General features: G+C 42.2%; 2 protein-coding genes across 4 annotated transcripts in view; one reads left to right on the forward strand and one right to left on the reverse strand.

The window, feature by feature from the left end:
* Positions 1 to 10,054, forward strand: part of arhgef25a (Rho guanine nucleotide exchange factor (GEF) 25a) — a 42,637-nt gene extending 32,583 nt beyond the window's left edge. For 2 of the 3 annotated variants that reach the window (XM_080898793.1, XM_080898795.1), the window contains 13 exons: positions 127 to 251; positions 1,392 to 1,458; positions 1,885 to 1,988; positions 2,193 to 2,262; positions 3,698 to 3,787; positions 4,073 to 4,165; positions 4,472 to 4,522; positions 4,995 to 5,072; positions 5,199 to 5,390; positions 5,635 to 5,815; positions 6,755 to 6,984; positions 7,225 to 7,359; positions 8,128 to 10,054. In XM_080898793.1, coding sequence (XP_080754919.1) covers positions 127 to 251; positions 1,392 to 1,458; positions 1,885 to 1,988; positions 2,193 to 2,262; positions 3,698 to 3,787; positions 4,073 to 4,165; positions 4,472 to 4,522; positions 4,995 to 5,072; positions 5,199 to 5,390; positions 5,635 to 5,815; positions 6,755 to 6,984; positions 7,225 to 7,359; positions 8,128 to 8,253 — 1,542 coding nt within the window. In that variant the 3' untranslated portion in view covers positions 8,254 to 10,054. The remainder of the gene's footprint in view (positions 1 to 126; positions 252 to 1,391; positions 1,459 to 1,884; positions 1,989 to 2,192; positions 2,263 to 3,697; positions 3,788 to 4,072; positions 4,166 to 4,471; positions 4,523 to 4,994; positions 5,073 to 5,198; positions 5,391 to 5,634; positions 5,816 to 6,754; positions 6,985 to 7,224; positions 7,360 to 8,127) is intronic. The other variant, XM_080898794.1, reaches the window with a different exon arrangement.
* Positions 10,055 to 10,993: 939 nt separating this feature from the next.
* On the reverse strand, positions 10,994 to 13,625 carry sp5l (Sp5 transcription factor-like). Its single transcript, XM_080898337.1, has 2 exons — positions 13,175 to 13,625; positions 10,994 to 12,817 (listed from the first exon to the last, which is right to left on the reverse strand). Exons 1-2 carry the CDS (start codon positions 13,382 to 13,384, stop codon positions 11,777 to 11,779), a joined length of 1,251 nt encoding a protein of 416 aa, XP_080754463.1. The 5' UTR covers positions 13,385 to 13,625; the 3' UTR covers positions 10,994 to 11,776.
* Positions 13,626 to 14,711: the final 1,086 nt, after the last annotated feature.

The raw sequence follows: 14,711 nt of genomic DNA on the forward strand, positions 1-14,711 counted from the left end.
TCACCCTGGCAACCTGCATCATTACCATTTCTCTCCTGCTCTTTATCTCCCTTTGTTTACTTTATTCCTGGCATGATCCACATTACCTTTGATAAACAGTTTGTCTGCCTGTCTCTTCCTCCTCAGGACACGCAGTCCATCGGTGTTCTGCCAGATGACAGCGAGTCCGTCTTGATGGACGACACCTCCAGCCAATGGTCAGCTGCAGCTGACACCGAGGAGGAGAGGAAGAGTGCCTTAGAGAAAAGCATGTATGTGTTTCAGACGTCACTTAATTTATGCCCGATGGCAATTCGGGCTGTTGTCCATTCTTTAAATAAATGTGTTGTCTCAAACAGCAATATATTTAAGTGCAGCTGCTCTTAGAAAGCGTTAGCACTTGCAGCTCAGCTTACAGCCGAGATGCAGCTGAGTGCGTCTCCTTGCATGTTGAGTTGATGGTGGAACTAAATGACAATTTCACTTATTTTGAGGATTTTCCAGAAATCGCTGTCTGACTTATAAAAGAATATGCAGAGTAATAACTAAGATTAATGGTGCCTTTGTTCCATTCGGCTGCTTTATTTTCAGGTTCATTGCGACACTGCTTTACTTGGACACTTCAAATAACTGAGCCATTGTTAATATGTTTGATGGTCCTTTTCCTGCTATGACAAGATAAATGTCTGTTCAGAAGCACCTACAGGGCAGGTCACTGCACCAAAGAAGAGAAAAGTAAAGCTTTTCCTTTTACTAGTCTAAAAATTCAGATTGACTTCTGAAAAAAATGAAAGGAATAACAGTAATACTGAAGACAGACACAGTGCTTTAAGATGACTCATATAGTAAGTACTGATAGTTTTAGATTGAAGTTTTTATAAAAGGTATTTGTGAAATATGTTTTTAGGTGGTAAAACTGTAATGATTTATGTGGATCATCTTACTTATCTGTTGAGCTTAAAACATTACTATTATTACTAGTAATGTTTACTATTACTAAGCATTAATTAGCAGTTGTCACATGACCAACGCTCCATACTGTGGTCATGACGTGGTATCTTAGCTTTCCTCCTGATAACGAGTGCAAGGCAGTCACAAGTCACGGGAAACATAAACATAGGTGTTTATTTAAATTTTGCACGTTCAGCTGATCCTCAGTTAATAATTCTGTTAGCTAATTAGATTTATTGGACTTAGAGTGTATGGTCTGAATACCTGCTGTGTTTTCTCTCTAGCTTGTACCAAATCACATATTCATTTCCAGGAAACTCCTTATAAACTTGTTATTATTATTTCCATTCTGGAAATATATTAGCAAACTGGGACCTGTAAAATGAAGTGTTTTGCAGGGTGCAGAAAGAATTCAGTGAGATAATCCTAACCGTAATCTTTCCTCATTTATATTTTTATAGGTATGTGCTGAAGGAGCTTATTGAGACTGAGAAGTACTACGTGTCAGACCTGGGGCTCATAGTGGAGGTAAACCACCGAGTCTGGCAGCTAAGAACACACAATCTCCCTGACAAAAAGGAGCACGCTTAGTCATCCTTGCAGTCTTTCAAAGCGAGCTCTAAAGCTTAACCATCACAGTTCTGTCACTTTACTCCACACTTCGGTCTGCCTCCATCACACCATCTCCAAACTTAAGCAGATTTTGTGAATTATTAGCGTGAGGAGTGTTATATTGCCAGAGATCCATCTCCTACTGCTGAAAATAGCTCAAGATATTTTGGTTCAGAAATGAATTCTTGCCATCTGAAGGTTAATTAAAGCTCCAAAACAGTGTGTGTGTGATTGCTGCTCTTTGTTATAACAACTTCACTGTATTTACTTTTACTGTTTTGAGCCAGCTGCAGATTTTTGCAGGACTTAAGAAACAACAGCTGCTTTCTCTCCTTTTTGCAGGGCTACATGGCCACAATGAGCGCCAAAGGTGTGCAGGAGGACATGAAGGGAAAAGACAAAATTGTTTTTGGGAACATTCATCAAATATTTGACTGGCATAAAGAGTAAGTCCCTATTTTTTTTCTCACGGAAGTGAGAGGAGGAAAGTGTGTGAAAAATATACGCTTGCTCTAACTGCATGCAAAATGAAAGGCAAACAATAAATTGCAGAGTACGTGCTTGTAGCTCAGAGAGGACAAAGGAAAAAAAGTGCAGGAGGGAAATCTGACCTTCCGTTTTGTGGATGTGTGTGTGTTTCCTCTATGTAGCTACTTCCTGGGAGAGCTGGAGAAGTGTTTGGCAGAGCCAGAGCGGCTGGCTCAGCTCTTCATTAAACATGTGAGTATGGTGTAAAGACACACACACAAATGCACGTACGCACATAGTGCACGTGTCTAGGTCTACTTTTTGTGCTGTTTGGAGTAAAGGTAAAAAAGAGCTACAGAAAACAAAACACAGAGCTCCTGCTTATCCTTTACCGTACCTCTTTCCGTCTCTCTCAGCTGCCAACATCTCTCCTTCCTCTTCCCTGTTACTGATACGTCTTAGTCAGGCTGTGTTTTTACAAGCGTGCACATGGCTAACAGACACACACACATGACACGCTGTCTGATCTTGCAGTCTGGGCTGGAGGACTGGTCAGGAAACACCAGGGGAAAACAGTCTGAAAAGCAAACAAGAATAAAAGGAAGAATAATAAATTTTAAGCTCAGACTTTTTGATATGAAAGATTTTTTTCCTCCCCTCCCAAAAGCAGGGTCGTCTTTCTTTCACATCTTGACTCAAGAACGATGACACATGCAAAAAGATTCCCTGTTTAGTATATTGTTCTGCCAGTAGAACAGAGCTAGAGTCACTATAAGGTCACAACACTGATACAGCAGGAAAAATTAGATTTATGTATACTGAGTGAGTGGTGACACATGCAGACGAGATAGACATAATGCACAATTTTACCATGTCGCTTCTTTTTGTGAACGTGATTAACTTAAATGTGTGTCTGTCTCTGACTGTAGCTCTTTAAACAATCCAATAAGGCTGAGCCCTCTGGACAATTAACTTAAAAAGCCTGTGGGGGAATAAAAAAACTTGTAACTAAATCTAAGCACAGTGTCAAACTGTGAAAACAAGCAGACTGGGAACACGGTCCTAATGAAAAACAGAAAACACAGTTGGCTTTTAACAAGCTGAGTCACTTGTATACAACACATGTGCTCACTTGCACACGTATAGAGACACACATGAACACGTGAACCCTCGTGTGTCAGCAGTCGCTGTCTGCAGTGTTACATGATGTCCACTGAGGTGTAGCAGCTTGCTGTTCTCTAGGTTACAGAGCCATGTCTGTTGCTAGGTGTACTCCCATATTGGCAGCCTTTAAAAGGCTCTGGTTACACAGAGGGCAACCTGGGTAAATTATACATAACCTGATGCTCATCTACATATAACTCCATTAGGCCTCTCAGGTCTGCCACATCTGCACTTCCACGCCAATTAGTCACACAAGAGTAGGCACTACCAGACAGAGCTGGCTTCAAAGGCCCAGTCTTAGACGAATCATTATTGCTCTGCTCCCTTTCATGCCAAAGAGCAACCAGAGACCCGCACATTGATTACTCATGTTTGTACTCACTTTCATGGGCATTTTCATTTACTTGTAATGCTCCTTAAGATCTGTATTTCTCATCTCATCTTTTTTTTCTTTTACCATGTGGCTAACGTTTTGTAACAAAATGCTCAGTGAAATTATTTTATAATGTGGCTCGTATTGCAGGAGAGGCGCCTGCATATGTATGTTGTGTACTGTCAGAACAAGCCCAAGTCAGAACACATTGTCTCAGAATACATCGAGACTTACTTTGAGGTGAGTGAATTTCAACGTCTGACTCTGTGCAGTTTTTCTGTTTAGCCTAACCATCTTCAAGATGCTGTTTATATTTCTGTTCTGTTTATGCCCACGACTGTGTACGTGCGACTTTGTTTTCTGATTTGCCATTTGTTTATTATTCCAACTGACAGCAAGAACAAGACAAATAGGTATTAGTTGCAGAGCCTGTGCTTTATGGTCATAGAGGAATTATACAGGCCAACAGCTGCCGTGTTTTGTGCTGTCACGTCGATAAAATGTTGCGTCCGTTTCCGCTGTTAGGAGCTCCGGCAGCAGCTGGGCCACAGGCTGCAGCTGAACGACCTGCTCATCAAACCTGTCCAGAGGATCATGAAGTATCAGCTTCTGCTCAAGGTAAAAAGCATGTCATTGCTGTACTGTTAGCCAAACACCAGCGCCGTGTCTGCTATGGGGTTGCAAACATACAAGTAGAAAAACCAAAACACTTACATACAAACCTCTGTGCAGAAATGCTGATCACACACAATGTTGTCTGGTCAGGGTGCGATTAAGCGGGAGAGAAAGAGGCTCTATATATAAAATTTAAACAATAGTGTGTAAAAGTCCTTGAGCAGTATTCAGCTCATAAATACTGCCTCTCATTATTCTGCCCAGCAAACCTGGAATGCTCTGGTGACCGTGCTGTGTTTATTTCAACAGGACTTCCTAAAGTATTACACCAAAGCTGGGATGGACACGGAGGAGCTGGAGGTGGGTTTTGCTCTTTGCGCTTTAAATGGATAGATACATTTATTTATCCGTGTGGGGAAATTTGCTTGTAGCAAATTGTGGCTGACATTTGTATACACCATATAAGAACAATAACATCAACATAAGCAGCCATAAGCACACAATATGCAAACACTTTCACTGTCCTTGCATCTTAGGGATGACTTTAGCCACATCAATCTAGCCTCCTATGCGTTGCCCATGTTTAGAAATTTGATGGCTTGAGGAATATAAAATTGGACCTGTTTTGGTAAATATGAGGGAACAATAGTGTTGTGCAGATTGTAATAGTTTAAAGAAGGAGGCGAGTGAATGCCTCACATCACTCACAAAATTATGTACTTTATTCCATACTTGATCCCTATAAATGCTTTCTAAGCTTGCTAATCAAATTCCTAGCAACATAGTTGCTGTCGTTACTGTGCTTCTAATTGCCTTTCCCCCTTGTAAACAGAAAGCAGTAGAAGTGATGTGTTTTGTGCCAAAACGTTGCAATGACATGATGAATGTGGGCAGACTACAAGGTTTTGAGGTATGTCTCTGGATGTTTGGATCATCTTTCCTCCAAAAATTTGCCTTGGAATAATTTGTGTTCAGCTCATGAAAACCACAGTCTAACTACTTTCCCCGTTTTTTGGTTTTGTTTTAACTTTACCAGGGTAAGATCACAGCCCAGGGCAAGCTTCTCCAGCAGGACACCTTCACTGTTATAGAGCAGGACAGTGGCTTCCTGTCTCGTGCCAAGGAAAGACGCGTCTTCCTGTTTGAGCAGTTGGTCATCTTTAGTGAGCCGATAGACAGGAAGAAAGGCTTTTCACTCCCTGGATACATATTTAAAAACAGCATCAAGGTGAGAGCCTACTAAGCCTTAATAAACTCAAATGAGCCACACAGGATGTTTTTATGAACTGTATGCACTAATAAAAAGAAAAGAGAAAGTTCAACTCACTCCCAGGTTAGAAGTTACGTAACAGAACCAAAACGCACTCATTCCTGCCTGGCTTACATAATTCTGTCTTGTGGACTTTTTAGAGGCATGCGTGTGTTAACAAAGCATTTAACAAGCAAAGTCTAATCATATATATATGTTTCAGGTGAGCTGCCTGGGGGTGGAGCCCAGTGTGGACAGCGATGATGCGCGCTTTGTGCTGACATTACGCAATCCCGATGGAAGTGTGGTGCGCTTCCAGATGCAGGCCTCCTCCCCAGAGATAGGAAGGGCCTGGGTCAATGATGTGGTTCAGATCTTGGAAAGCCAGCGCAACTTCCTTAATGGTAAGTGCCAACCGAGTAAAGAAGACTCACATTTCAATCCAGTTCAGTTCAAATTTAATTTATATAGCACCAAATCACAACAACAGTCACCTCAAGCCGTGGTGAAGTGAAGCAATCCCTTATGAGCAAGCACTCAACCACGCTCAGTGAGGGGCAGTGGGGGTGATGGCAAAGAAAAAGATAGCAGATGAAGGGGGAGAGATGATAAAAATTCAATGACATGCTGCAGTGGGGGAGTAATTTATGGATCTCTCACATCTATAAGTTATATTTTAGCTTGGAGTTTAGAGTTTCATTTATTGTCTATGTGACAAGCTTACAAGACTGTGTAGTCTTTATATTCCCAGCACACCTAGAAGAAAAAAGAAGGTTAGAAAATATTCAATTATTATTATTAAAATTGCAAGATTGCATGACGTTAGCATAAAGCATGGCATATGTAAATATACTGACCAACTTTTTCACGGTTTTGGCTTTGCATGAAAAAAATAGAAATAAATAAAAGACTGTCATTGTGGATTTTTGTAGTGTTATGTCAGAACTTTACATTTAATTTGCATTTTTATGATCATAACTTTAAAGTTGTAAGGATTTGGTATCATCCACTGTGTTTTTTATGGAACACTGACATGAAGAACCCATTAACTTTCTTTCTTTATTATCAACAAAACCTAATGTTAGTCATTGCTTTTCAAAAGCACTTGTATTTATTGAGGATCTTTTGGTAGTACTGAGCAGCCTGTATGGGTTCCGCTGTATAAGCAGGTGATGATTACAATATAATGCTGTGATGTTGTAATAATATGAAAATATGTCTTATCATAGATGTCTTCATTTCCTCAACAAATACATACTTAAATCCTCTGGATGCATTGTTTTATAAAAGATTCAGAATCAGCAGCAGAGTTTCATAAGACCTGCCTGTTGTTTCTCTCTCAGCCTTACAGTCGCCTATTGAGTACCAGCGGCGAGAGAGCAAGTCTAATAGCCTGGGCCGCAGTATGAGGCCCCCTCTGTCTGCTGCCAGTGCCCTGCGGCCTCACTCCTCTGCCTCCATTGACCGTCATAAACTGCCCTCCCTTCACTCTCACAACACCTCCCTTCCTGCGCTCTACCTTCCAAGCCAAGGCCAGAGCCAAGGATCCAATGAGACCTACTCGCTGAGGGATGTAAGTCACTTGTGTTTCTTTCATCTCTGCATACAGTGACACTGTCCAGCAGTAACTGCTTACTCAAACTCAATCCTTCTGTTCATGAGACACTGCATGGCCTATTTATCTCTTAAGCTTTTACTGCTTCTGGACTGGAATGTTGCAAAAAAAATAAAATATTAATAAAAAACAGCAAATGGTATTGTGTGCATGCACTCCTGTACTTAGAGACTTATCTGTTCTTACCTGCTTCTGCAGCCCACTGTGGTCCAGCCATGCCCTGCTGACTCCCACACTGTTTCTCCATCACATGTCCGACTTGGCTTAACTGATCAGCCAAACTGTCAAGCTGTGTCAAATGGGCTGTACACCCCAACCACACAAAGTGTACAGGTAGTGTATACGTATGCACAAATCAGTCTGTGGGGTTGGTTCGATGGTACACATGTAATTATTTCGCACAAAACGTCACAATTAATTAATAGCAAAAAAGCGTCACAAAGCTCTACAGTGGGAAATAAGGTCTAATTAACGTTACACTGATTTCCTTAAAGGCATTTACCATTAAAATGGTAACTATTTTTTCAGACACACCGTAGAGACATTGTTGAGTCATAAAAAGAGTTATTTCCCCCCCTGTTGGATGGTAAAGGAATTATTAAAACTCTGAACATTTTTGAAGGAAACCCGATTACAACAGCTTCACAGTAAGAATTCGGGTCTCGCTGTCCTGGAAGCTCGGAATTTTATTCAAAAATAGGAGCATCCTGTTATTGGGATTCCGTGCATTACCATTAGCAGAGTTTCCCTCTGTCATCACTTGGCTCGTGTCCGTAGAGGGACTGCGCTGACCGGTCAGAAGTTGTTGTTCTTCGTTTCGCTCTCTGTTTACTCAGGTTGGACAGACTTGGCACACAACAAACAGGAAGTAGGCAGAGACAGAATTCAGCAAAAGGAAGTCAGAAAAAGATGCCTATCAAACGCAGATAATCGTTTCCTATACTTGTGCTGGGGAACATACAGAAGATGGGTGGGCCAGTGCGTTTTTCAGGCTGAGGCTGTAAAAGAAAAGTGCTGGGATAGAACGGTGTATCGTGTTGTTTTTGATATGAAAATCAAAATGCGGTATGTCTTTGTGATGAACATCCCCTCTCTCCCCAGCAGAGAGCAGGAGAGGGCTGCCGCAGGGGTCAGGCTTCTGATGCTGGAAACCAGGGTCCATTGTCGGGTCCATCAGCTGGACGACGTCCCAGCAACCTGGCCCAGCTAGCTGAGGATGACCTTTGAACTTTGGTGCCGTGTGCGTCATCGGTCAGGAGGACGGCAGCTAAGGCCACAGCTGGGAAGACAAGAATCGACTATTTGTTTATGCCAGACTGCACCTTACCTGGTTCAGTCAAGATTTCTGAAGATCAATGAAGGACCCTGATGAATATATGAAGGAACTATGGGCTGCAACTATGATAAATGACTTTGCTCCTTTTTAGAGAGCCATTTAAAGGGAGGTGACTTAGCCTTGATCACCTTCAGTGTACACGAACAGCACCCAGTGGGATGTCACTGGACTCATAGTTACAAAATACTCCGTGGACACTTACTGTTGTGACAGTTTCTGCTTTTTACCTTTTTTGAGAGTTTATATTCTCTCTTTGAAAGGGCAAGGGGAATTTGTTTGATGATTCCATTCCTAAATGGGGAAGTCACTGGAGTTACGTGTGTGCCTGAATGTATGTTTATGAAATTATGTGTGGATGTGTTTGTGCGCATGAGAGTGTGGAAGGAGTGGCTCTGGCTCCTCTTGTACTCTCTGTTAAACTTCCTTGAAGAGCTTTTTTGTTTTCTGATGCCCCATTGCGAAGACAAACACAGTTACATTTTTACATTTTATTTTCATTTCCCTGCTGACAACTGAGTTTGCCGTTTGTGTTAACAAGAAGAGGAAAGACAAAATGTGCCACAAGTACTTTACTCGCTCAAATTTCATCTGCAAGTAAAAGAACTTTCTTTCTTGCCGCCATGTTGAGAGCACCTCTTTGCTCTGTTATTCTGTTTGACCGGCCTCCCTTTGATCCGGACAAAAAGGCATGAGGAAGCCCCCTGGAGGCTCTCTGTGGGTATGACGTCACTTCAGAATACTTTTTACTCTTTGGGCAACTCCAGAGGAGTTGCGAGATATGCATTAAAGGGCCTGCTGTGCTGACCCAAAGTTCTGCATGCAACATCTTTACATACATCTTTCTTTCTTTCTTTACAAGCCAACTTGGGTTGCTTGTGATTTTTGGGGACAGGGGTCCCTAAAACAGCTCATTGGTTTAAACTAATATGAATTGTTTCATCGGTTCACTTTTGTCATGTTAAAAGCCGTGCACCATTTCTATAAACTCTGTTAGCTTTTGGCCACATGGGCTAAATACTGTACAGTGCATACCATAAATTATACATTTTCACTTGTACCACGAAGAATGACCAAGGTATGCCAAAAAATGTCACCGTTCCAGATGGTCCCATTGAAAATGACATGTTGTTGCATAAACAGAGCGATGCTGACAAATCTGCATGCGCCCACCTCCTCAACAGTGCCAAACACAACTGCAGCTCAGCTTGCCGCTACTCTTACCACCAGTCGTTGATATTTGTGTTTCTATCTGGACGGTGTCAAAAAGAAGAGGAGAGCGGAGTAGGTCTGTTCTTCTTTGTGGCCAATAGAGGTCCCCACAAGGCTTCCATTCTCAGTTGAGTTGAATCATACAGCTGCACCAAAGATCAATAGGCCTCATGCTTCCTGCTAACAGTGAAGCTGCTTGCTAATCGATCGGTCCAAAAGGCAACACTAAATTACCTTAAGTAAACTGAAAGATGGGGCATTAGATGACTTGAACCATCTCATAAAATGTATCTGCAGTTAATGTGAAGTGGTGAGGTTTTTCATGGGAATTACTGATCAGGCAGTTTTGCATGTAACACAAAGGAATACCACTACAGAGAACCAAAAGCAAGGACATAAAACCAAGAGAGGGTTTGTTAATGACATGCTTGACTGAGTAGAAACAGTTGTATCATATGAATTAAAAAGTGTCTTTGAAACAGAGTGTAGTTTTTGTGTTTTTCTTTGTATTTGAGACTTATTTACTTTAAAATACACAACCATCTATACAGAGTATTTGAACAAGTATTTGACCTCGATGTCAGGTAAGTAAATTTAAAGGAAATTCACTCGATGGGCTCTGCAATCTGCGCTGAATTCTCTTAAATTCTGATTTGATTCAGATTAAACTTTCAAATTTGCCGTGGAGGTCCTCAGACTCCACCGCGGGACCTCTGACAAAGACAAAGCATTTTGCTTGCTTTTGCATCCCAGCTGGAGAAAGTTCAAACAGGATTAAAAACAAAGGGAAGAAACCCCTGGATGAGCAGACATCTGGTTGGCTGGCCTTTGAATAAAGCCCCATTCTGGGCAGTAAAGCGAGGCCGATCGTAATGTGGCTGTGATATATGGAGGCTTGTGGCGGAGTAGGGGGGAAGGGGGTATTAACTTTCACAAGGGTGCAAAATCAAAGGGAGTTCCTGCCGCTGCTGAGGGGGTCTCAACAACAGGGGTCCTATTCACAGGGAATTCCTCTCCAGTGCCCTCTGTTGCATCTGTTGACTCAATTTTCTCCATTGAGAGAATGAAAACGCTCATTAAAAGCCACATGGCTGTGAACTTGATTGCAGCGAGCGAGACAAACAGCTCCATCAATGGGATGAGTATTTACTTTGAGGTGTGAAAATCTTTGAACAGCCACCATGTTAGGTCTTTATGAGGATCTTCCCCCCACACACCAACAGCACAATGAGCAGCACTTGTATTCTGAAAGCAGTAAAATATCATTTGAATAAAAGGTTAGCTCAGTGGGTGCTTCAGATTGCCCTGAGAAATTCACTCGTTTGCTGAATGAGTTGCTAAGAAGTTTAAAACTGTGACTGACCCCAACTGTCTTTTTACTTCAGTTTCTTGTAGGTGTAAAAACGAGAACGTTGCTAGAAACCGTTTTAAGGACAATGTTTATTCAAATTTACATGCTGCCATAATACAAATAAAACTGTTCATGATATTTATACACAATTTACAGAGAACTTAAAAATGTAACATGTTTGCTGATCTGCAGCAATGAACATTACTGCTTCAGGGCAGATACGTATGCGGCTCGGAGACACTCATGTTTATATTTAAAAAAAAAAAAGATTCTTACCTTGCAGTAGACAAATTAGCATATGTTTTGGAAAAAAATTCTAACGATCAACAGTAACACAGGCATTCATCCATTCGCTCGAGGGAACAGAAATCAGAGCTGTACTAAGGCATACATTTATTTAGGAACATATTAGGAAAGCCTTTTGAAATGTTTTTCATGTCTTGCAAATTCATCACATGAAAAAAATATTTACATCACAAAATTAAAAATAACAAAAAACCCCCAACTCTGATCAAATTTAAATTAATTTGAAAATGTGAAAGGGATACAATTAAGTTAACTCTAGGCGAGATCCGTTTGTGTGGCTTGAAGAAAGGTACACTGAATGCAGCACAAACTCTCACAATATCGCTTAGAAAGGCTTCAAGTTTTCTTTAAAGGTGCGTGGCTCCAAACAGCACATAATTATTAACTCAAAATGATCACTAAATATACTTTATGGTAGTATTTGAAGTCCAAAGCAGAGCTTTGACAACAGAATATATTCAGGGAGCTTGACGCTTACCCTCTAGTGCAAACCTATGGCAGTGAGTGTGAGTCACACATTCTTGTCTCTGATTGAAGAACCATAGCGATTATTCTCTCTTAATGTTGGTGAGCAGAGGGTCCGTGCTCTGTGAAGGTTGTCCAGATCGGCTCTTCCTCGTCTGGTGGGTCTTCACGTGTTTGGAGAGGTGGTCACTCCTCATGAATCTCTTGCCGCACTGCTGGCATCCAAAGCGCTTCTCCCCGGTGTGCGTGCGGAGATGCCGCTGTAGCTCATCCGAACGGGTGAAGCTTTTACCACAGAAGAGCCAGTTACAGATGAAGGGTCTCTCCCCGGCATGCCAGCGCAAATGAGCCTTCAGGTGTGAGGTCTTCTTGTACACTTTGCCACACTCTGGGATGTGGCAGATGTGCAGTCTCTTCTTTCCGAACTCCAACCCTCCGCCATTTGCCTGGCAGTTGGGGCATTTGCAGCGGCGGCAGCGGCGAGTGGAGCTCAGCAGACCTTTGGAGGTGCCCTGGAGAAGAGCAGCTATCTGGGGCTGATGCCCCAAAACCAGCTGTCTGCCCAGGGAGAACGGGTGGTTAGAAGGGGTAGCGTTGGTCTGGGGAAGGCTCCACCATTGCTGCCCTTCTTCCACATGGCCTCCGGACAAATGATGCCTACCTGATGAATTTGGGAGGAAGCTGGGGAAGTTTTGTCCCACATTGTTATGCTGAGGATAGTAGTGGCTGTTGGTCTGTGGCTGTGAGGACAGAACTTTAACAGGGGAGAGTTCAAAGGAGTAGGATGATGGTGGTTCAGCTGGAGGGGTAAGAGGCAGCTCATGGTGGTGATGATGGGGGTGATGGTGATGATGATGGTGACCCAGGCCAGACTGCATGTGTCCAGGGAACTGCATCTTGGGCACCGTGAAGGTCATCTGATGTGTGCTGAGGGCTGTGCTGGGTGGCATGTCATTGCTCCAGAGCTGAAACATTCCAGATGTTGAGCTGACGGTGCCCTCATAGGGGAACTGAGAACCCTCTGAGCCCATTGTGCTCCCCACCTGCCAGGCCTGGCTGCAGGTGGTGGCCAGAAAGGAGAGGGCGTTGGGTGCCCCCTCTGGAGAAGAGCTGGGCGTCCGGTCCTGTGTAATAATATACAAAAACACATCAGGTTTCCTGTCCTACTCGATGATCTTCAGGGTCAACAAATTGATTTAAAAAAAAAAACAAGCATTAAATTTTTTTTCAATCATGCAAATTGAAAATTAAACTTTGAAGTTAAAAAAAAAAGTTTACATCAAAAAAATATGTGCAAACTATTTTAGTTCCCTCCCCTCGTTTCCTGCTAGTTTCAGTTGTCATAAAATGATTTTACCATCCGAGAAGCTAAATACTATTTTACAAGTTGTGAACACTCGCGCTCTCACAACAGAGAAAAGGAGGAGCAAACAAACGCATCCGCCTTAAAACAAAATAAAATAAAGAAGAATCTAACAAACCTGTAAAAATGTGTGCAAAAAGTTGTCGGTCCGTTGTATCGTCAGCGCAGCCATCTGTCCTCGCGCTGCTTCTCCAAGCACCTGCAACACAAACTGCGCCGAGAGGCACCGACGCACCGGCGCTAAACCACAGCTGGTCGCGCAGAAGAAAAATATGCTCACAGTCTTGAATGACTCCGACGCTTTGGCAGCAAACACTGGGAAGTTCATTCACATTCACTCCACTAGGTAAATGTTTTCAGAGTGCTAGCAGTCCAGGTGGTTATTTTAAAACAGCCGAAGGTGCCTGCCCTTTAGAGAACTTAGGGGCAGAGAGGCGCGGAGTAAATCCTGGCGATCATCTCAAAGGCGCCGGAGCTGCATCTTCTCTATATAGTGAGAAAAGATCCTCTCAACGGGGTCTTCAGTATGATGCAGGCGAGCCCGTCAATAGAGAGGAGATGTGAGGGAGGAAGGAGGGGGGCTTGTTAGGTGAAGGGGTGGGCTACTCATAATTTCACTCAATTTCAACCAAACGCTGACCCCAACAACTGACTCCTCCCTCAATTGTTCTGAGACAAAAAAAAAAAAAGACTCTAACAATGATTTTAAAAAGGCTCATGTAAAATCTGTGTTTTAGAAAAGCGTTTATTTGAGCTGACATGGTGTGTTTGAGATCCACTTCAATAATTCAAAAAAAGCATACGCAACTGTTACCCTATACAGTAAGAGAAAAAAAGAAAACAAGTTGCTGTTATGTGTTTCAGCAACTTTCACTGAGTGCATTTAGGACTAAATTTTGCACAAGAACAAAATGCTTAGTCTGTTAAAAGATCTAAGATAAACAGAGCCAGCTAAGTAGAAAAGAAAAAAAAACCTCTCTCACTCTGGGAGTATTTACATGCTGATTTAACTCCATTGTGGGAAGTCAAGTAAAGATAGAAAGCGGGTGGATTTTTATTTTTGGCAACCATTACAGATGCAGTGTTAAATGAAAAGGTGGCCAAACTATGATCTCAAGTCAACAAGCAGAAGCAGAAACAATCATACAGGACAGCAGTAAAACAAAGTGCACCACTTAAGGAAACAATGCACAATGAATATAAGCCTTCTTCTTACTTGTATAGATTGACTGGACATTTTAGAGGATTGTTAATTTTCTCCTAACAAACTTGTACCTCAACACAACAGCAGGCGCTTCTTGGCCACGTAAGGCTCGCAACTTTAAAGAAAGTCCCAGTATTTTCCGTAATTGATAAAACTCAATCAAAGGCTCCGAGTTCTCACCAGTAGGTGACATGTCAAATAGGCTGCCCTGTGTGACATCTCACATTTCAAGGTTCAAGTAGAGGCCGCCTCAGATCTGCTCCATTAAATGCAGATTGAATCTTAATCTTATTCTGTAAGTCTGTTCACCATTACAATGTTAAGAGTTTAAATCCAGGCTGGGAACCTGTTTCTCATGTAAATTCCTTGTTCCTCACTTATCTGCTCCTCACTGTTTCACAGGCTGTGATCCTTAAATAAACACACCCCACAGTGAAGCCATCTGAAATGA

The sequence above is a fragment of the Rhamphochromis sp. 'chilingali' genome, assembly GCF_963969265.1.
Source record: "Rhamphochromis sp. 'chilingali' genome assembly, chromosome: 12".
Taxonomy (NCBI): Eukaryota; Metazoa; Chordata; class Actinopteri; order Cichliformes; family Cichlidae; genus Rhamphochromis; species Rhamphochromis sp. 'chilingali'.

Bases quoted from the DNA above. Each gene is read 5' to 3' on its own strand.
- sp5l (XM_080898337.1), bottom strand. From the start codon at position 13,384: ATGAACTTCCCAGTGTTTGCTGCCAAAGCGTCGGAGTCATTCAAGACT. The intron at 12,818-13,174 runs GTTTGTTAGATT...ATTATTACACAG, and splicing joins TTTTGCACACATTTTTACAG to GACCGGACGCCCAGCTCTTC.